Raw genomic sequence first — 21276 nt, forward strand, 5'->3', positions numbered from 1 at the left:
AATACGACTAAACTTGCAGCAAATCAAAATCTGAAGGGCCTCTTTCCCAAAATATGGAAAACTGCAGGGTTTGGAGAGCACATAATCTGTCTTGCACAAATCTTGTCCTGAAGGCATGGTCTGTGTCCTGATTTTTTTTTTTTTTTACCATTTTAGTTTTCTGACAGCTCTGTAAACTCCACTGGTACACTCTTGTCCTTAAAATCTTTAGGATACACTTGCAGTCTGCAGCTGTTGCTGGTGCTTATGCAAATGTCAGCTCAAAATAAGATTGAGCTAATTAAATATTTAAGAGCAGAAGCTGGCACAAAATCCTGAAATGGATCATACACCATCAGTTTCTTGCATGTTTTAACCAGTGCAATTTAACTTTTTTATCTAGAAACCTAGCTTCAGACAATGTGTTGATGCTGGTTTCTGTAGCAAAATTGCAAGGGACTATAGCTCACTAAAGTTGACAAGCTTGTGAGAAAACAAACAATACTAAATGCTAGCCAACCATTTTGGATCTATGGTCACATCTCAGTCAGGCTCCATTGAGAAATCCCCTCTTGAATTTCAACCTATTGCTTACCTTTTTCAGTCTTGAAGGTCACTCTGACAAAACCATCGTCCTTATCGTTCTTTGACTTGGAATCGAGTCCTAGAGGAAACGAGGAAGAGACTTAGCAAATTGCTCCCCCCGAAGGGAACCAGGTTTGTACTCCGAAACCGTGTTCTGCCCCCATAAACCGTGTTCTCCACCCATAAACCGTGTTCTGCCCCCATAAACCGTGTTCTGCCCCCATAAACCGTGTTTTGCCTCAACTGCAATACATTTTTCAATCACGCACAGTAACTGACCCTTACGAAGGGGGGTTGAAACACTTTGGATGTCCAACTTAAAACATTCCCCTAGAAGCTTCTCCAGAAGCCCTCAGACAGGCCCTGAACACAGCTTCGGGATACTGTGATCTAAGACCCACCGTGGGACGTCTCCGGGGTGATATCCTCAAAGAAGTACTGCGTCGCTTCGAAGGCTGAGTCCGGCTCGTCTTGTTCAGGCGTCACCTCTGAAATTCCCAAAACAGGGATTCAGCGGCAGTCACAAGGCATGCTTAACATCTGTGTGTTTGCATCTTTGTGTGCGTCTATGTCAGTGTGTACATGCTTTGTGTGTGTGTGTGTGTGTGTGTGTGTTTGCAGACTGTGGACCACCACAGCTGGATGCTGCAAAATCTGGAGGCCTACACCAGCCTACCTGTAAAGATCTGACAGACTACAGGCCCTGATTCTATTCAGGGAAAGTATCTACCGTAAGAGAAGGTACGTCTAAAGAATGAATAAAAGTCAAAGCTAGAAAAACACATCACAAAACATCAGAGTACGGTTTAAATGCAGAAGTTAATTTTCTTTAATTTACACTACTTTTGCTTAAGATATTTCTTCCACATTCTGAAAAAGCTGTCCTTTGCATTTCTGAGAACAGAAGTCTCTGAAGAGGAACTGAGGCATTTCTGCTCAATAAAGTTTTTATTTTAAGCCCTATGATTTCTGCTTTTACAGTCAAATTGTACTGCGTAAATGCTTAACACACCAAGCCAACAAGAACAATTCACTTACCAGGCAAGACATGCATCTTGTAGAGGATTTTCAGCTTCTCAGCGAGGTCGCCATGACAAAGCACACCTGAAAACACAACAACTCCATGTCAGACTCCGGCCTTGCTTATGGGCCACTGGCTTATCCAACCGAAAGGCAATTCCATGGGGTTCCTCAGAGACTCAACACGGTCAGTTTGGGGTGCACAGACTGTGAGACTCTTTATTTATAGCATTAGGCCCTGCATGTTCAGTCAGGCTTTCCTGAGCTCACACTCATACATCACACACACACATCACACCATGGCAGATGTGAGACGTGTCACTTCTCTATTATCTGTTCTGGTAAAAGGTTCCTTAAGGCCCTATGGACAAAGACAAAGATACTAGAAGCACCTCCCCCAAACACAATGTGTTGTCAGGCTGGGACTTTGGTGTGGCTTCAACGCTGCTGGGTGTGTCAGAGAGACATATGGTGAGCATATATAGTTCCTGGGATACGGGAAGCGGTACGCACTGAATCCGGTGACAAACTCTCGGAAGTTGATGAGAGAGTCTCCGTTGTGGTCGAGCAGCCTGAAGAAGCGCAGGGCGAGCGTGTCCGAGTTGGCCCCGCAGGCCCAGGGGAAGAGCAGGCCGAACAGCCCCTTGAACTGCTCCAGGTCGATGCGGTACTGCTCCAGGTAGGGCAGGCTGGGATCGTGCCGGTCGGTGGGGTTGCTAGTGCCGCCCCAGTAGCAGCTGGTCAGGTGCTCCGCCTGTTGAAGAACAGCAGAAGAACAGCACGGTGAGATGAACAGCAGAGCCGTGGTGAGAATTCGGGGGGAATCAAACTCGCTAAAACTCCTGCCTCGAAAAATAGGCCACCTTCAGTGTGCAGAAGCTGACGGGAGATTAGATTTCTATGGCAACGGCATGCACGTCTTAATAGACTGAAAATAGCAATATTTTCAATGAGAACATCTGCTCAAGAAAGAACGAGGGAAAAAATGTATTGGATGATTATTATTGAATCATTAGTTATCTATTATATGACTAATTAAAGTGGGCATGCTTCTTGATTGCTTGGATGGGTTGGGTTAGCAGCACAAAATAGTTTTTTGCATTTCGTAGCTTGCAGAATAAGAATAAACAGCATAACACCAATGTTATTATTATTATTATTTTAAAAAGAGAGTAGTCATGAAATTTGACCACAGCAGAAATATGTGATGTTGACATGAGCCTTTATAACACTTACGAATGCTTCCATCGAGCATGATGAATTTACAGGGCTACACACAGCTTATACTGCATAGTGCACCATTAGCCTGAGTGTGGCACAGCACTGCTAGGCCCTATTTGCATGTACTGTATGGCATTCTGCAGTTGGGCGGCTGAGAAGTGAAATATGATCGCAGATGCAGTCAGCTCCCCCGCTCTCCTAATGAAGTAAAAACGCAGCGTATCGATCGTCTCTCCATTCTCCTGAGTGACAGATGGCGCGGGGAGAGGAAGAGCCTCCCAGCTCCTCTCTCCGTAATCGGCTCTCGTTGGCAGGGGTCTCGACGTCCCACCACACCCGCAAAGACTCACAATGCTGTAGCGTCGGCCCGACAGCCGCAACTATCGAGGGCACCCGAGGTCTTTTTTTCCCGAAAGAATAAACCTGAGGCAAACGTTCGGCTGGAAGTACTGCCCATGAAAAGCGCTCATCGGCCGGTCTACGCAGGGAAATCAGTGATTTTACTACCAGGCATAAAAGCCACATTTAAAGCCATTAAGTGACAGGGTAATAATAACAATATATTACATCACTAACGACCAGTACTCAAAGACCAATGATCTAGCAGACACGTGCTTTTGACTGTGATTCGATTGGCTATAAATGTGTAGTCCACAAGGTAGAGATTTTAATTGGATTTTAAGAGCACAAGGCCGACATGGCCTTTCAGAGCAGCAGGCTGGGGTGACAGAGGTCTCGAGTTTTCGACAGTGTCGTTGGCCAGAGTCGTTTAACTTTCCCCCGCCGCTCACCTTAAACAGAACGTAGAGCTCCTCCAGCTCGTCTATGCTGAAGGCTGTCTCAGTCACGATGGTTCGCACCTGTCGAGAGAAAAACCTCGTTATCACAATTTCACTGTCTGACACGTTTATTCATTTGTTTATGTCAAACAGACACAGTGTAAGAACCTATAGGAAATATCTGCATATTACAGCAGTGAGAACTCCATTTTAGAGCTCAGAATAGTACTGGCACTTACCACATTGCGTTTTGTCGTGTCTTCGATGGTCTGGATCACCCTCAGCCTCTGCTTGAAGCGCATCTGTTCGATAACGTCAGCTCGGATGGTGCCAAATTTCTGTCAATGTGCCATTATTACACGTCAACGCACACGGCCAGGGAATGCGCACACCACAAACCACCCCTCGCTGCTTGTTAGACACTGTGGTAAAACCGTCAATACAAATCCCCTCCCCATTGACATGGCGCTTCACCGCAGCACGAGAGGAATCTAAAACAGGTCTCTGACGCAGCACTTTAGTCTTAGCTTTGGGCTGCTTGACCAAGAGGTAAACAACCCAAGAACCGGAACTGACTGAGAAAGGCCCGATTCCCAAACCTTATGAAAATGTCACTCATTGTTCATTGCAATTCCCAAAGCAAATAATGGCAAAACAAAGCAGTGCTGTAATATACAGAGCAGTCTGTAATGAACTGTGGAACCTCAATGTGAGTCAAATAAAGTGAAATACCAAATCTTCATCAAGAAAAAGTGTGAGGTACTAAAAGTGCGGACCCAAAAAGCATTGTTTCTTCACAAAGCCTTTGACCATTGTCACGCTACAGGAGAATAATCTGATTTCTAAAAGTTCTGAGACAGCACATTATTGCAAAGTATTTGCAGGACTTTGGCATGTGACCCATTCATTAAACGGAACATGACTGCAGTACTGTGTTCTAGATGATGTTTGGTGATTTTGTAATATTAGTATTTTTCATGCGTTAATCTGGAGGCTAAAAAAACAGTTCTCAATTTGTTAAGGGAAATCAGTATGAAAGAGCTGATATAAATCCTATGTAAGCAGTAATGAAGTAAAGAAATAACTAAGTGGCAAAATGTATGAAGATAGTGAATGTGTGGACAAATTACCATTGCTATAACTGAATAAAATCATTATTTTGCAATGTAATTATGTTGTTTTGAGTCAATCACTCAGACATTATTCAGGAAACGACCAACGAAAAAAGAATTTCATTCAAGATTACATGATTCAATGGTTTCCAATATTCATGCTGAGAGATGTTTATAAAACAGCGCAGCATTCCTTGGAAAGGTTATTTCATTGTAAAATGGCATTTATTCTACACCCAAAGGCTGTGTCATTTGCCAATGCCTGCAGTGAGCTGAATGAGCTGGCCTGACCCCTAGGAAATGTCTGCAGGCCTTATGTATATTGGTACACTAAATCAACCCTCCTTTAGCTGTTCTTCTGTTGCTGTTATTCTTTGGGTGGGGGTAGGGGGTCGGGGGCAGGTACTTGGAGACATGATCTTTAAGCAGGAATGTCGATGTGAATCGCAAACTCTTGAACACTTTACGCATGAATAATGAGGAATTTAACCAAACTGCCTTTATTGTGTAAGCTGTACTGTTAGGACTAACTGGGGAGATCACTTGTGAGAATATAACAGTCAGTGACTGACACAATTCTTCACTTTATAACATGGCACTGGGAGTGTAACTTCAGCTCAATGACAAAGGGGTAAAGGCAATGCATGGTGGGTTTAACCTGCACTGCAAAAACCCAAAAATGTAAATCTAAAAGTATTTTCATCTGATATTTATGTCTACTACTTTTTCACTAAATAAGACGAAGCCATTGCCAATGAGGTGAGACAGCTCTGACTCATTTCAGGATTTGCCAATGGGGTATTTCACTTGTCAAGCAAACAGTGAGCGAAAGAAATAAGGTTTTAAGTGTCAGTACACGACACAAACACTTTGTTTTTGCAGTGTGGAGTCCAAGGCATGGACTGAAGAGCTTAAAGCCAGCCCTTCATGGGCACCGCACTGGTTCAGGATGCGCCGTACCTCGTAGGAGCTGCGCACCAGCTTGAAGATGTCCACCTCCGGGTGGGGCTCTCGGTCGTCTGTGAGGAGGGAGTGCAGGTGGGGGATGGGGGGCAGAGTGCTGTCTTTGTTGGACACGCTGTCCAGGTACCTGTGACGCACGGCAGCAGAGCATGGAGGTAACTGTTACTGTCCACACAGACAAACAGAGGCCTATCCATACAAATCCAACAGAGAAAACAATGGACAATGTTTAGGGGGAAACAATGGACTATAGGGGAAACCAGAGTATTGTTTTGCGACAAATCCATAGCAGAAATCAGAGGATTACTGCTGCAAATCTACAGTATATGCATGTCCTTTTTGAGTCCTTCTCATTTCATCAAAGCCCTTTCTAGATTAATATTGTACATTTGGCAAGATCATCATTTAAAGAGTTGCCCTGCAGCAAATTATGTGAGAAACAGCCTGACAACGCATTTACATTTAAGTCATTTAGCAGACGTAGAATCCAAAGTGACTTACAAGTGCATAGGTTCTTCCACAGAGGGATATCAGAAAGGGGGGGGGGGGGTCAGGAGGGGGGGACTAAGGTACAGTTTGAAAAGGTGTGTTTTTAGTCTGTGTCGAAATAGGGGGAGGGATTCTGCTGTCCTGACAGTGGTAGGCAAGTCATTCAACCACTGAGGAACCAGAACGGAAAACAGGCGTGAACGTGCAGCTTGACCACCAGGTGCTCGTAGTGAGGGAACCATAAGGCGACCAGAGCTGGCAGACCGGAGTGGTCTCGCTAGGGAGTAGGGAGTGATTAAGGATTGGATTTAAGGCGGGGCAGTCCCCATTTGGCAGAAACATTCTACATTCAGGTACAGAAAGCAGAAAGCCACAGCACGGCGGAAACTCGTCGTAAGCGTAAGCTCACCTGCCCAGGACAGTCATGGCCTCGCCGTCGTCTTTGCAGTTGAGCAGTTTGTCGATGTTGGCGTCGAGCACCGACAGCGCCAGCTGGAAGATGACTTTGATGCCCTCGTAGAAGAAGCAGTCCACCACCACCACGGCGCTCTCGAAGGGCATGACGCTGAGGAAGAGCGTGAGGAACCAGGACAGCGAGATGGTGGAGATCACGCCCAGGTCCTGCATGCAGTCGTACAGCTGGGGAACGTACTCCCGGGCCAGCTCCTCAAACACACCCTGGTCCACCAGCGCACCTGAGCGGTACAAACACATACACATTTCACACTTTCAGACATGTCCACATACCAAAGTGACAATAAAGGACATAAACAATATAGACACACAGTACAGAATAATGACACTGACCCTTGCAGGATTACTGAGGGTACAGGTAGCTGCGCCACCTCCAAATATGACAGCTACCTATTATTGCTGACATGGAGGAATATCTTGCAAGCTGCTTTGCTCACAATTTTGGCATTCCTGCCAGCTGCAGACTCCTTACCACTAGACTGTGGACATTGCCAAGGCTGCCAAATATAAAAACTAAAAGTTTACACTTGTAGCCAAACATACACACACACACACACACACACACACACACATACGCACACGCACACGCACACACACACACACACACACACACACTAATGCGCATATACACATACACAAATGAGCATTCACATACAAAAAAAAGCACACACACAAAAACATGCACAGACAGACAGAAATACACAAACACACACACACACACATACACAAAAACACATGCATTAAGCACATTAAGAAGGAATGCACCATGGCTAAATCAATTCTCCAAGGCCTCTAACTAATTTAATTAGGGGTAAATCCCTGTAATTCAAAGTATTCTGCACTATGTTCAACAACACAAAGCCACAAGAAGTGCATTTCTTTTGGCAAATTTCAGTGGAGGCAGAACTGACCTACGACCCTGGTGTTGTAGTAGTCTGGGAGCATCCTCTCACACAGGGCCACCAACAGCCAGAAGGCCTCCTCCTCTTTGGCGTAAAGAAGCAGCACAGAGGTCACAATGTTCATAGCCTGGTGAGAAAATAACAGACGACGTTCATAGCCTAGTGAGAAAAAACAGCACTCATGCCATACAGCAGGGTCTCCTGGACCAATTATCACTTTAGTCTATGGAATACCTACACAAAAATAATACGTTTATAGCACTGTTTTTCTTTCCCATTGTTACGTAACATTAAATGAATTTGCATTCGGTAGTGTATCAGGAAGCTACGTGGGATGTGTCACGGAAAGTAGTAAGTGGAGCCCCTCGTTCCTCGTTCTCTGAGTTCCACTGCAGATGCTGACAGACATATTTCGGCGAAAACATTTTTTTAAAATTCTTTAACTGTTGAGATACCACAAACATTTGAAACAGTTGAGTAGTTTGTTCCCAAAGTTTGTAAAGGCGTTTCTCTGTGTACCTGGCAGTAGCCGATGTTGGGGTTGCGGAAGGCGTACGCGGTGAGGACTCTCCGCAGGGCGGCGATGCCCATCTCGTTCTGGAAGGCCGGGTGCTCGGGGAGAGAGCGGTGCAGGTCCCTCTCGATCTCCTCCGTGGCCAGGTTGTACTTGCCCATGGACTTCTCCACCAGGTCCTCGTAATAACCCGGATGAGTGGTCATCTCGTTTATGGCTCCTGCGGGAAGAGACACTCGATGTGTTCATCTCTGTAACGTTCCACAGCGACCACACTATCGCGTTGAACACTTGATACAAAACAGGGTTAAGGTCACCTATGGAGAAAGTACCTTCAGAACTTTCAATTATTGCAATGCTATGGTGCAGCAGTGCTAAGTTTAAAGTCTTTGCTGGAAAATAAATTATGGAAAATGTATTTGGGGCATTGGTTTCTAAATTGCTTCCTCACTGTTGTTTCCATTTAAAAAGACTGATATCCCAGACATCACAGTCAACACCAAGAGAGGGAGCAATCCCACAGTGCATCGCTCTATTATACTTATAAACAAAGGCCAAATCTAAATGCACATAACAAAAAGGTTATTAATTTTGAAACAGCAACACGTGGCAGATATTGTTCATTTCACATTCTCTGGTTTCTTCTTTCTTCTGTTCATTGCTGTATTGGGGTAAATTAATACTGGGGCGAGAATAGGCTACATGCAAAAGAAGTAATCCCCATAAGATGAAGAGCTCTGTCTGCCACAGGATCAGCTTACTCGAACACAAGCCTCCCTTTGATGCCTGTTACTGTTACTGTGTTCTCCATTATTAATGAATCCCCAAATAATCCCCCAGACTTATCTCAAAATGCACACTCAACTTGCACGTTAATAGGAGATATCTCCCTGTGCCCATATTCTCAGAGAAGGGAAGAGCCGGTAGATGGGGACCGAAAGATTTACACAAAGCCATTACGTAAACAAAGCTTGATATATGTGGCGCAAACGCTTGGGAAAAGTGTTTCCTGAGAGAAAAAAAAGTGTCTTTCTGTGCGACTCCTGAAATAGGGCTTGAGTTTTATCTAAAACAACAGTCGCGCACATCCTCGCTGACAAAGGAGACAGGTGCCATCAAGCTACACTAATCATGCAGCACTTTTCATCTGGAGCGTGGCACACAAAGGCAGCGAATTACTCCTCTTCTCCTTCAAACCACGGCACGCTTTTGAGGTTTTCAGAACCACGCACGCAGTGGAGTGATGCGTATGTGCTCTGTAAAGACTCCACAAGGCTTTCACAAAAGCACCGTCGCTGCTATTCGGGAGGTAGGCTAAAGCGTCAGCGGCTTCGTGCATGCACAGATGGTATCGCTCAACAAGCAACACACAGCAGGCGTGCTTCAGATAAAAATGCAGCATCTTTCGGTTTGGGTTAAATCATACAGGAAAGGAGTAAAAAAAGAAAGGTAACTGTAATGTGTGTTGAGAATTTCACTGATACAATGCCCCTTTGATAATGCTGGTACCTCTCTGTGGTTTACATAACTGCAGAATACATTTGAAAAGACAGATAATGGAAAAGCTTTCTGCTAGCTGCTCTTGCTTCAATTTTTGAATCTTAATGACACTCCCTGCTAATTGCAGCAGATTGATTGTTATATGCCGCTAATTGTTGCTTACTAATGTTGTTGTTGTTGTTTGTCTGCCCCTTACTGCTTTCACTTTATCTTGGCTAGGCCTCACTTAAACCTGAAACTTCACACACAGGTAAGCCGAAGCAGCTTTCAACAACTGGCTCAGCACTGAAGCTAGGGTAGTTCTAAAATCAATATCGTCCACAAGACTATTCACAACACTGTTCCTGCAGGCCAGGCAAAAGGCCATGCAAACTGCTGACAGCTGAGAATGGATATTGCTAGATATTCTTTCCATCATATTCAATGTTTGCCTAGCATGCATTGCCATCTTACCAGAACAAGAACTGCAGCAGAGCTACGTTTGATATCTTGTGGTGTTATTGCTAATGCATGCATTGTTTATGTTGGCTGAGTATGTTTCTGAAACAAACACCTACTACCCAGGGTCAGTAGAGGCGTATGGACTTCCTGTACCGCACACATCCATTTGTACACAGGAAGGCGTAGTTTCGAGCACCTCTGTGGCTCTGTAGGTTAACCCGTTATTCAGGCGGGTCTTCTGCAAATTCAACTCAGAACTGCAGCCACAACAATTCTTCTAAATCAGGTTGTAAGATGTACCTGTTACCGTGTACTACTTAATTTTAACTTCATAAGCCAACTTCTTATATACATTTTCTCGTAAAGTTATATGGGAATGCAAGAAAAGTCTTGTAGCTCTCACTGTAATGTATTGGATTAGGTATTTAGCAGACACTTATCCATTGCAACTTCCTTAAACGCATACAGGCTAATGAGTTGGAAACATCACAATATTTTGAGTGTGTATACAGAATGTTATTGAATTTTTGCACTGTGACATTAATACAGTGTTCTTTCATTTGCCACAGTAGTTTCCTGTTTATGCAGAGCACTCCTGCTCACTAAACTACAGGGGCATTGAACAAGCATTATGAATATGATGATGATAGAAATATGAATTTAGAGAGGGCCTCAAGAATATACTGTATACTTTACAATCAGTATCAACTTATTTTATCCAGGAACCCCCACAGAGATAAAAATCTATTTTTCAAGAGATCTGCCCAACATAGTATTAGTATATTCATTAGAGTGAACTGAAAAAAACTGCACTGTTTAACCCAAAAACCTCAAACTCGCTGGTTCCTTTAACCCATTAAGACAGCGCTACTCAACAGTGTCTGCAGGCATTTGCTCCTACCGCATGCTCCACCACCTGATTTCACCAACTAGCTTATCATCTGAACCAAGCAGGTAAAATAAATAGTGAAATCAGGTGGTGTAGCGCATGGTAGGAGTGATCTAACAACAACTACTGGTAATGATTGAAAAGCAATGAAGTACTAAAATACGGCCTTAGAAGCATTAGAAACATTCCAATGAACCTGCTATTCTAAGGTTTAACTGGGTCGTGTGAGGGACCCATGCCCTGTTGAAGAGCCTGACGCCCTTTTTCCTGTGCTGGGGCTGGGGGACCCACAGGGAGGCTCACCTGAGAAGAGCAGCCACAGCTCGCCCCTCATGTTCTCTGGAATGCCCTTGAGGACCAGCTCTTTGGTCTTCTGTGTGCGGTACATGCACACGCCCTGTCCGTACTCGGTGAAGTGGTTCCTCCAGGCCTGCTCCTTCAGGAACTCCTTGGCCTGCGCAGGGAGAGAGGGGTGGGCTTTTAAAGCAAGCATACAACTGTAATGTAGTTACATGCAGTGCCAAAGAGTGCTACACCATGAATACTGTATTATAACTGCACTAATACTGCAATAAAAAACAAATGTTTCCAGACTACAATCATTACAAATACAGTTGAACTGGCGTGGAAAATCCAGGTTCAGAAAGTAAAAGTCAGTCAGGAGGTAGAACTAATTAGTGAAATCAGCTGGCTGAGTTCATGGGTGGAAGAAACACATGGCAGGAATTTCACTTTCTGACCCCTGGATTGTACACCTCAGATTTTTAGGAAGGGTACTGCTATGTAATGAAGAGATGGAGAAGGTTTCCCAATAGTCACAGTCCTTTCTACAATGTGACCAAAATACTTTTAAGCTCATTAATTGGAGAACAATTAATAGTTTCAATAGGGAAACTATTGTTTGTCAAGTAACATGAGTCACCTTTGACATTCGTACATTTGTACAGGGAAAACAAGTTTGTCTTTCCGGCTTGGAAAAATTGCTGGAGGTTATGAACGAGCTATCATCTGACTTGTCTACGGCATCAGAGGAGTTTTGATTTGTCAGTTATTCATGCCAGACAACAAAACAACCTATATTGCTCCTGCTTCATTTTCCCTGAAAATGTACCCATTTCTCACTGTGGACGAATGAAAAAGGCCACATAGAATGGAAAATATTCAAGTTGTGAGCACTGGTAGAAAAGACAAGACAACGAGTGTTTGTTCCAAAAGCCACACTGGACGTGAGTCATCGGTTAGCATGTCCTCTAAGAGCCTAGGGAATGCTGTAGGCGTTAGAATGACTTTCCCAGGGGGCTCGACAGACAAACAGATAGTCTCTCGGTGCATCGGGATGCCTTTTTACCAGTTTGGGGTTGAACTCCTCGGGCGACCTCCTGCGGTACATGGTCATGAGGGCCTGGCTGGCGGTCGGGACGCTGTTGTGGTTGAGGTTGAACTGCCGATCACCCTCAGCCTCGGAGCCCAGGCTGGGCTGGGGGCTGCAGGACAGGAGGCTGCTCTGGCGGGAGTAGGCCTGGGGGGGGGGGGGCACAAATTTTACTGAGGAGGGAGGGGGACTATACAGACCACTGCTGCTCTCCTACCCTCCTTTCAAACACACTCTCTTTCTTCTTCTCAGTATATACCTCACACAAGCCTTTGATTATATTCTAAACTCAATGTGTACAGAGCAATAGCTATTTACGCTGCTTGATTAGCCTAAATGCAGGCATAAACACACTGCAGAAGCTCCCAGTGCTATCAGTCTGAACCATTACTGGTCTCAATGGAAGCAGCTAACAGGCTGATTGCACTGTTGAACTTGCTTTGCATAACATGGGCCAATCTCGTAAGCACTGACAGAAAACAACTTCCATTTCATGAAATCTTAAGTAGAAAGGTCAATCTGAGAAAGAATTTGGCTATATCAATACAACATGAATCAACACAATCATGTAAGATTGTTTTTCCCTTTCCAACTGCAGTCACTAGTAACAGACACACTTTGACTTTGCCATGGTACAATGTCATTCATGGCAAATGATCCGCATTAACCGATCTGTAATATGACAGCAGCCTTTAATAAAGAGTCTGTCCTCAGGAAAACCCTGGCTTCGGAATGTTAAGCACCATTTATTAATCAAGGTTTGTAGCCTACCTCCTCATCAGAACTGTTGAAACTGCCTGTGAGCTCTCTTTCACAGTAAATCTTGGACGTGGTCTGCTGCAGGAAGTCTGAAATCCTCTGGACGAGGAAATCCCGGTCTTTGAGGTTGGCGAAGAGGAAGGTCATTCTGTTTTTGGTACTGATTGACAACGGGCTGGGGAGCACATTGGAGCTGTCCGCTTTCTCCACGATAGTCACCTGAGAGACAGAGAGAGACCGTGAACAATGTAACTTCTAAAGCAACATTGCTGCCATTTCTACACCAAAAAAAACAATAAAGGAATTGCATCGCACTGGGAATAAATCTTTGGATAGAAACTGTATGCACAAGGAGAGCTTAGATTTGCCATTGCTTGAAAAAGGATCAGAAATAGAAGATATCTCATTTTTAATCAATTTAAAGCAAAAACTATGTCAATATAAATGTTCAACACAGTTAACAAACGAAGACATATGTAGCTTTTGGTCCGGAACACTGTATATATCTTGGGTAATTTCACCATGTAAAGTACATTGATATTTATATCCACTGCTGAATCGGTGAAGTCATGCGAAGAGATTTCATATCGAGAACTTGTGAAGGCGGTGGAGGTCTGTGAGAGCGTTTCTTAGCAACCCCAGCAGGGACTAAAGCAGATTAAATGTGACAGCTACAGCCTGTTTAATCATTCGCAGCTCTTTGCCACAATTCAATGGGTTTAGGACCCTTTCTTCTTAAATACCGCAACACGTTTCATAGGGATTTTGACCTTATGAAAAATGAATATGTGATCCATGATAATCTGAGAGAGACTAAAGATACCCTGCAGTACCACATTTACAATGAAAAACAAAAAATGAATGTACATGAATATAGCTCGCTGTTCTGAGTTTGAAAACGGAGCACTCTCAAGATTGGCCCATATGCGTCACATGGGTCTTTCAGGCCAATCACGTGCCAGGCAGCTCACCTCTCTCAATGGGATGATGAGGCTGCATAGGGTTTCCTCTTTACTGGTGAAGCATATGTAATTGGTGGACACAAACATCTGGCCGAGGATGTGTGTCTTGTTGAAAGGTGTCCAAAGCGTGCAATCGGTGTGACCGTCCAACTTCTCATCCTTGGGTAGTCTGAAAAGGGCCCTATACCGTTCGCTCTTCGCACGGGCGTCCAGGTCCCTGCCATAACAAAAAAAGAACAGTGGCTTGTGCTTAGGATACAATGCTAGAGCAGTTATGGAGAGATGCTACTTGGCTGGATGGAACCGTGTTAATATTTCATGGCACTGGAGGACTGGTGGTAGGCTTGCCTTTTGAGAGCGGACACCTTCTTGGGCGACTTCTTCTTGAGTTTCGGCAGAGAGCGGTCCTGCTCAAAGCCTTTGTTGTCCAGCAGCTGCCTCATGGCGATGTTGGCCAGCTGCTCCATGAGCTTGAAGGTCTCGTTGATGTTGAGGAAGACGGAGAAGATGTGCTCGTGCGACCTGGTGCTCACTTTGATGATGTCAGGCAGCAACATGGTGGCATTCTTCTCCAGCTGGGTTATGTCTGCCCATCGGATGACCAGTTTGGCTGAGAGAAACAATCAAGTGCCAAGTAAGAGCCGGGTAAAAATTAGGACAGCTTCTTTTTTCCAGCACTCTGTATGATACTTTGTACCATCATGTCTTACACTGAAGCTACAAGGTGAAAATGTTACACAAATGAGATATGGTACCAAGCTACTCTCAACATATTAGGCAAGCATAGCAGGTAAAACTACTGCAGAATAACTTCCAACTTTGAGAACTGTCTGAAGCTAGATTCAGTACCGAGATTCAGAGAGACAGAGACGGTAGTTACATATATGGGTTATTAATCAAATTATTTAATAGATTGCGCATATCTGCTCATTCAAAATCACGTTTCGGCATGCATCTCCACTGATCAGTTTGCACACTAAACAGGGATTGTTTCTCTGAGAATAAAGTTACAGTGGAGGTGTCTTGGAGGGACATGTTGCAATCTTATTCTAGATACAAAAATACACATCCTATCATGATCGTAATAGGAAAAAATTGAATGAAATATGCGTTAAGGTACTTGGTCTGACAGCGGTATACACGTTAATGTACTTGGTCTGACTGTTTTATACACGGTAAGCTGCCTGGTCTCAGTGCAGTTGGTGTTGGGAGGTGTTCCAGTACCTTCTTTGCCCAGCAGAAAGGAGTGGAAACACAGATGGTTGATGCTGAGGTAGAGCCAGCCCTGTCTGGGAACTTTGCCCTTCCAGTAGCTGCAGGAGTAGTAATTCACAAGCTTCTCCTCGTCGGGCATTCCGAAGAGTTTGCGAAACTTGGCGATGGCCTCTTTGAACTTGTCCGTGTCGTCATCCTCCTTGATGCCATGGTTCTTGTTGTACTCTGCGATGATACCCTACACCAAGAGGAGGCCATACTCATTTGTGCCTGTTCCCCATTTAAATGTTAGCTCTCTCTCATGTGATACTGTATATCTGCAAGCTGGGTCCGAAATGTTTTACATTTAAGGCTAATGTACCCTAGCAAATTCAATGATGATGTTCGGCAGGTATTTAGCAACCGATTGTTAATGACTACTGGCCAATGTTTCATGGCTTACATGACAATATAGCCAAGGGATAGAATCTTATTTAATTCCCAAACACTAATAATAATAATGATAGTAATTACGAAGCCTATGATCTCCGTTTTTATAAGTATTATTCATACTATCACACCCAATAGTTATGTTTATTTTGTTTACTTTCACAGTTTTACTAAATATTTCTTATCAACACTCAATAGGACCGAATTATATTTATGCTTGTGGATGAATTACAGCCCATGCCTTCTGGAGTGAAATAATGATATGAGAGCTCATATCTGCATCAAGAAAACAACAGGATATACTCCCCAACTGAAAGCCGTTTGTTAGCACGACCGAACGCTGGCACTGTAAATCTCTCAAAGAGAAGAGCAGGGACTCACCTGAATCTTGCCTTTGACGAAGGTGGTGATGTCGTTCTCGTTCTCGAAGATGGAGAGCGTCTGCAGCAGGTTCTGCTCCAGCCATTCCCAGTGCTCAGTGATCTCCTTTCGGGAGCTCCCTGAGAGAGAGGGAGGACACCAGATGCAGATCTTAGATGTGGGGCAGTCGTACATTTGGGCTGATCCAAGTTCTAAGCCAGGGTTTCCCAAACTCCAAACCCCCCCCAATCACACACAGACAGACACCCTTTTTCCTTCAACCGTCACTTGTGCCTCCCAATTGTATCTCAACAATTGTCTCTCAACATCCCCCACCTCCCCTCTCCCAGGGCATGTTGGGAACCGCTGAGCTTTGCCCTCTGCATATAGCTGTAGCACTGGTGATCCTGCTAACATTCTCCAGAGACCTTCTAACCTCACTGCCAAAGATAAACATGCAAAACTGTGGCAAAGGATGTGGGCCAGGTGTAAGGTGAACTGTACACTGTACTTAAAGCAAATGACAAATCTAAGTGGAGGAAAGATGTTTACATCAATATTTACTTACAAAATGAAGGTACATCTTCAAGGTGTTTGACTAAATAAGAATAACTAAACACCGTATGGCAGTGGTAATATGGGCATTTGCTCCCACATGGAAAGGTAAGCAAGAAGAACACAATGCTAAATTACCAGAATAAAATTTAATTCTGAACAAATATTGTACGGCATGAAAGAGTATTCTTTTAATAAAACAACACATACAGAAACAGAATGTTGCTCAGAGCCAACCCGTGAAGTGGTCTTACAACCAGCGTCATATTGCAGAATAATAGGAGAGTGAAAGAAAGTAGGACTTCAGCAAAAAAAATGATGTTTTTGTGGTACGATTCTTGGGTTTCAGTGCCGTAGATAAGCCTGACTACCAGAGAGCAGCAGATGGAGGAAGCCCTCAGCACTGCTCTGTTTCTGCTTCCCTCCTAATCTCTGGCCCTCAGCCTGGCAGAGTGAGAGAGTGTTCAACCGCATTAGCCATGCCCATTCGCTCCGCTGGAGTCTCCATTTCCAGCCAGGAAAAACAGCTCGCGCACGCCTCCGTCTTAGCCTCTCATGCGAGTGCGCATGAGCTGCCGTGTTTGTCTCTGTGCGGGTGTGTGCAGTCTGTGTGTACGTGCTTGGGTCTACAGGATGTGTGTGTAAACGTGTGTCTGGATGTGTGTGTGTGCGCGAATGCATATTGTAAATGTGTCTGACAAACGTGAGGTGCAGGGCACACACCACTGCTCCACTGTACCATGAAGAGCGGCCTGTGCAGGTCCCAAAATGGCCTCCGTAATATACCTCCAGCAACAGCACAAGGCACAACTGTCCTAACGTGGGCTACAACAAATAACTAGCTGACTCAATTTCTGAAAAGGTATGAGACTAAAATTATTAAAGTAATATTCCCATAGTAATGGAGCTTTTCAAAGGGTTTATAATATAATCAATATCACAAGTAGCGGAATATAAGAATGAAATCTTTTACAAAGTCACAGAGACCCTGCAGAATAGCCATGCGAGTGCAATCTCGGCAACATGAATTAGTCTAACTTGTTTGACCACTCCCTTGGGAGTTCACCTGTGTGACAGCAGGTTTCCTCTTACATAGAGCTATAACGTCCATGCATCTCTCGTTCAGCCTGGCCGGGTCACGTGTCAATGGCAAACACTGACAAGTTAAAATGGCCGCAGGACACGCACACAAAAATAGAGCAGAGTGGGTCTCCTTTTTCCTGTCGTTTGCACATCCAGACAGACTCGAATATCAGGATCTTGAGTCATACTTATTTTCTGAGAATGCCGGCCTGTGACGTAATGCTTAGCATTTTCAGACGATGGGGGAGAGAAGATGCCGGATGTGCGAGTGGGCTCTGGGGGGTGTGGGAATGGGGTTGGGGGGGGAGTTATCTGACACGCACCGTGGGCTATGGTCCAGTACACCAGGGAGTCGGGGGACTGGTACAGGATTCTGTAGGGAGCGACTCGGGCGCTGGAGTCCAGGACGACGTCGAGGGTTCCAACCAGCAGCCCTGGAGGAGAGGAAACAAAATGAATTAGACTATCGTCTGGATATGTACCGAAAGCTTGGACATAAAAACATTACAGAATAGGCTAAAAACCTACGAGAACACGTCACACTTGCAAATAGCCCCTCTGCTTTCGCAACTAGGTAACCCGTTACCAACATTCCCTGCTGTTCTTTGGATTTGTGATCTTTCCCTATATATCTGACCTCAGATCTACTGCTAATCATGGATGTGTAGTGCCAAGCTGACTGAACTTAACGCCAACAACCTTCCTCTTGCCAAATATTAGTCTTGCATTGCTGTCCGGCAATATCAGTCATATCCTATTTCCACCCCAAGTGTAAAGCTGGTGCTCTGGGATCACAAACGAAAATGGCGTACTTCGTAATAACACATCATTAAAAATTCAAAAATATCAGCCCAGGGGCACTCTACTGCAAACCTCAGTTAGGCCTATTTGCATTCAATAATGCCAGCACACAGATGCAAGATAAAACCTGCCTGACTAAAGCCGGGTGAAAACAGATCAAGAGATGAGGTAATTAATGGCTGTGCTGATATTCACCTTGAGGTGGAATCATCCATCACCTGAAACCAAGTGGTTACTATCAGACTAACAAAAACACACAGGAACAGAGGTTTAAAAACTTCTTTACACGAGCAGTCATACTGCCCGGTTTTACTAGTGGGGTCAACAGCCTGATAACACGGTCTCTAGCACCATTAACATGCAGCCTAAAATCAATAGCCTGTTTCGGTTACTCATTTCAAGAGTGATTTCGTTTGAGAGAAGGGGAGCCACGGTGGCATTTCGCACAGGTCACACAAATACATCTGAGAGAGGAGAGCCAAAGAAACATTTCTTTTTCATAGCGGTTCAGTAGCCTACTTTCTACCCATCAGCCTGTTTCAAAGAGATAAGAAAGGATTTTCAGGCTCAAAAAGAAAAGAGCCACACAAACACACGGTATTGATAAAGCATTATTTCATAAGCCAACACTGGAGAAGGCACTTTCTCCCATTTTACGCTCTCAGACTTAGTTAGAGCAGGCGTGCTACGCCCGCCAGGCACTGCAGAAGGCACACTGATTTCACTGGCTTCACTTCGGCAAGATTGATGTTGGCCTCTGACGCTGCTGACGTGCGTCTGTGGTCGGTTATACCTGCGAAAACGTAATAAAGATGCAAGCCAGCATTCTGAAAGGCCTCAGGGCGCCACTACGTCTCAGCCACACCTGAATGTTGACAGAGAACGGTCACCCAGGCTGACGTCCACAGAAGTGGACAATATTGAAACCTCCTCATTATCGTGATTGGGAAGGAGTCCGTCTCCCAGGACGCCGGTGGTGAGGGTCCGGGCCTCTGCGAGCCTGCGAGAGAGGGCCTGGCTGGCTTCATCATATCATGAGTCATCCCAAGATGCTATTTCCGACTCGCGCCCTCTCGGAAGTAACAGAATCCGCTTCAGCGCTTAAACAGGGAGCCCGATCCAGCCCTGGCCGTGTTTTTCAGATAGACGCCGGAATGCCACACAAGGAGTAACACACACACACACACACACACACACACAGCTGCAGTGGAACTCACCTTCTGAAAAATGGAATCCCAAGAATCTAAAATCATCACATGACCCACATGATAAGACCCGTGCAGACATTTTCAACATGCTTCCGCACAAAATTGGTGTTTTATTTTTACCTGTATAAAGCGATACAATGGACACATTCAGCAAAGAAGTCGAAATTCCTGCATCCGTATGCCAAGATTTAGCAAATGTGACAAGGTCAGACCAGAAAACATTGTAAAATGCTGAGGGCTGAACAGCAATCTAAGATATCACCATTAAATCAACTGGGCCAAAAGAGATCAGGTCTTCTGATGGTCTGAAAGAGTGTGCATGTGAGTGTAACCGAGTCATAAAATCACTAGGCTAGTATAAGGTAACTTTATAATTACTGTAAAAAGGAGTCCTCTGCTTATTTCAAGACCTACTTTTTAATGTAGGCTAATTAAGAGATTTTAATGTCCCTCTCGTCGTTGTAAAAGTGATATACATCCTAACAGTACTTGCCGCTTTTTTTGCCTAAAAATGGAAGCATACACCTTCAGGTCCCAAATGTAGGTCAGTGGTCGGAAAGCGAAGACGATGCGAAACGTCTCTGTCATGTTATGTAGATTCCATTCTCCACAGTGTGGTTACAGTGCAGGAAACCAACCTCTCGCTACTCTTCTGTCAATGCGCAAACAAGCACTGCTCACTGTACGGTTCGGGGGAGAGGCGGGTGGTCCGCCAGAACTGCAGTCAGGCTTCACCTCAGACCAAATTAATGACAGATAACACCGGCTGCCTACTCCAAACCCCACCATAACCCACCCCCACCCTGCCAGACGCGGTCTTAGAAGGGAAAGTCGGCACAACTCAGCCACGTCATCTCACACCTAAGCCGCTCGCCCACGGGCGTAAACAGGAAGGAGATGGGAGCCGTGAACCCTTAAGAGCAGCGAGCGCACGCGGCGAATTTGGAAAACAGCAGCCGCCAAAAATACCTCCAGCCGCAGAGCCCAAGCCACTCGCGAAGACGAGGGCAAGCCTTCATCAGCATCGCCCACACTCAACCTTTGACTAGCACACTTCTACTGGGCAATAAAAAAAAAACAACAAGAAGTGGAACACCAACACCTACTTAAAAATAAGGACTGAATTACACCCACGTGAAGAATGGCTGTCAGCTGCTCTGTACTTACATTATTGCTGATAACTGAATTCATGAATTCATTTGCAATCAATTTGCTTGTGCATTCCAAAATCTATGCAACTGCAAATGGCCACAAGCAATGACGCAACCTTCTCAGATTAATCAGAAAAACTCCAATGGGATTCAGAATTTTGTAAGAACTGAAAGTTCAGTCATGCCTTTGTCGTACAGAAACCAGGGGAGCAGAAGAGGAACCTTGTTTCCAAGCGGACACAACCAAAATCACAGCTTCCCTTTTTTCACCCCCTACAGATAAGAGTCATCCCTCACGCCAGAAACTCATAGCGTTTACTCTGCATCTGACGGGATGGGGAAGCACAGGGTTCCTCTTTCAGCTTCCCATCCCTTTTCAGCTCCTCTGGGTACTGGCCTCTAAAATCCATTTCATGCAGACGAGGAGCTGGCGTGGGACTGAGAGTTTCAGCTCATTTTAACCCTACGTCCTGGTTTTGAACTGGATTATAATGTACAGGCTTCCGGTAGTCA

The 21276-nt window shown here is 44.8% G+C and overlaps 1 protein-coding gene across 1 annotated transcript in view; it reads right to left on the minus strand.

Annotated features, from left to right (window-relative positions):
• The window catches only part of tbc1d9 (TBC1 domain family, member 9 (with GRAM domain)), a 28441-nt gene that overhangs the window by 3035 nt on the left and 4130 nt on the right, over nt 1–21276 (minus strand). Inside the window, exons 3-20 of the mRNA XM_061251438.1 lie at nt 17927–18037; nt 15987–16105; nt 15186–15414; nt 14310–14571; nt 13971–14178; nt 13012–13218; nt 12217–12387; nt 11172–11322; nt 8044–8258; nt 7534–7651; nt 6558–6843; nt 5657–5786; nt 3824–3922; nt 3597–3665; nt 2098–2338; nt 1603–1668; nt 966–1052; nt 575–643 (exon numbers count right to left, since the gene is read on the minus strand). Coding sequence (XP_061107422.1) covers nt 575–643; nt 966–1052; nt 1603–1668; nt 2098–2338; nt 3597–3665; nt 3824–3922; nt 5657–5786; nt 6558–6843; nt 7534–7651; nt 8044–8258; nt 11172–11322; nt 12217–12387; nt 13012–13218; nt 13971–14178; nt 14310–14571; nt 15186–15414; nt 15987–16105; nt 17927–18037 — 2838 coding nt within the window. The remainder of the gene's footprint in view (nt 1–574; nt 644–965; nt 1053–1602; nt 1669–2097; nt 2339–3596; nt 3666–3823; nt 3923–5656; nt 5787–6557; nt 6844–7533; nt 7652–8043; nt 8259–11171; nt 11323–12216; nt 12388–13011; nt 13219–13970; nt 14179–14309; nt 14572–15185; nt 15415–15986; nt 16106–17926; nt 18038–21276) is intronic.

Source organism: Conger conger, chromosome 8 (assembly GCF_963514075.1).
Source record: "Conger conger chromosome 8, fConCon1.1, whole genome shotgun sequence".
Taxonomy (NCBI): domain Eukaryota; kingdom Metazoa; phylum Chordata; class Actinopteri; order Anguilliformes; family Congridae; genus Conger; species Conger conger.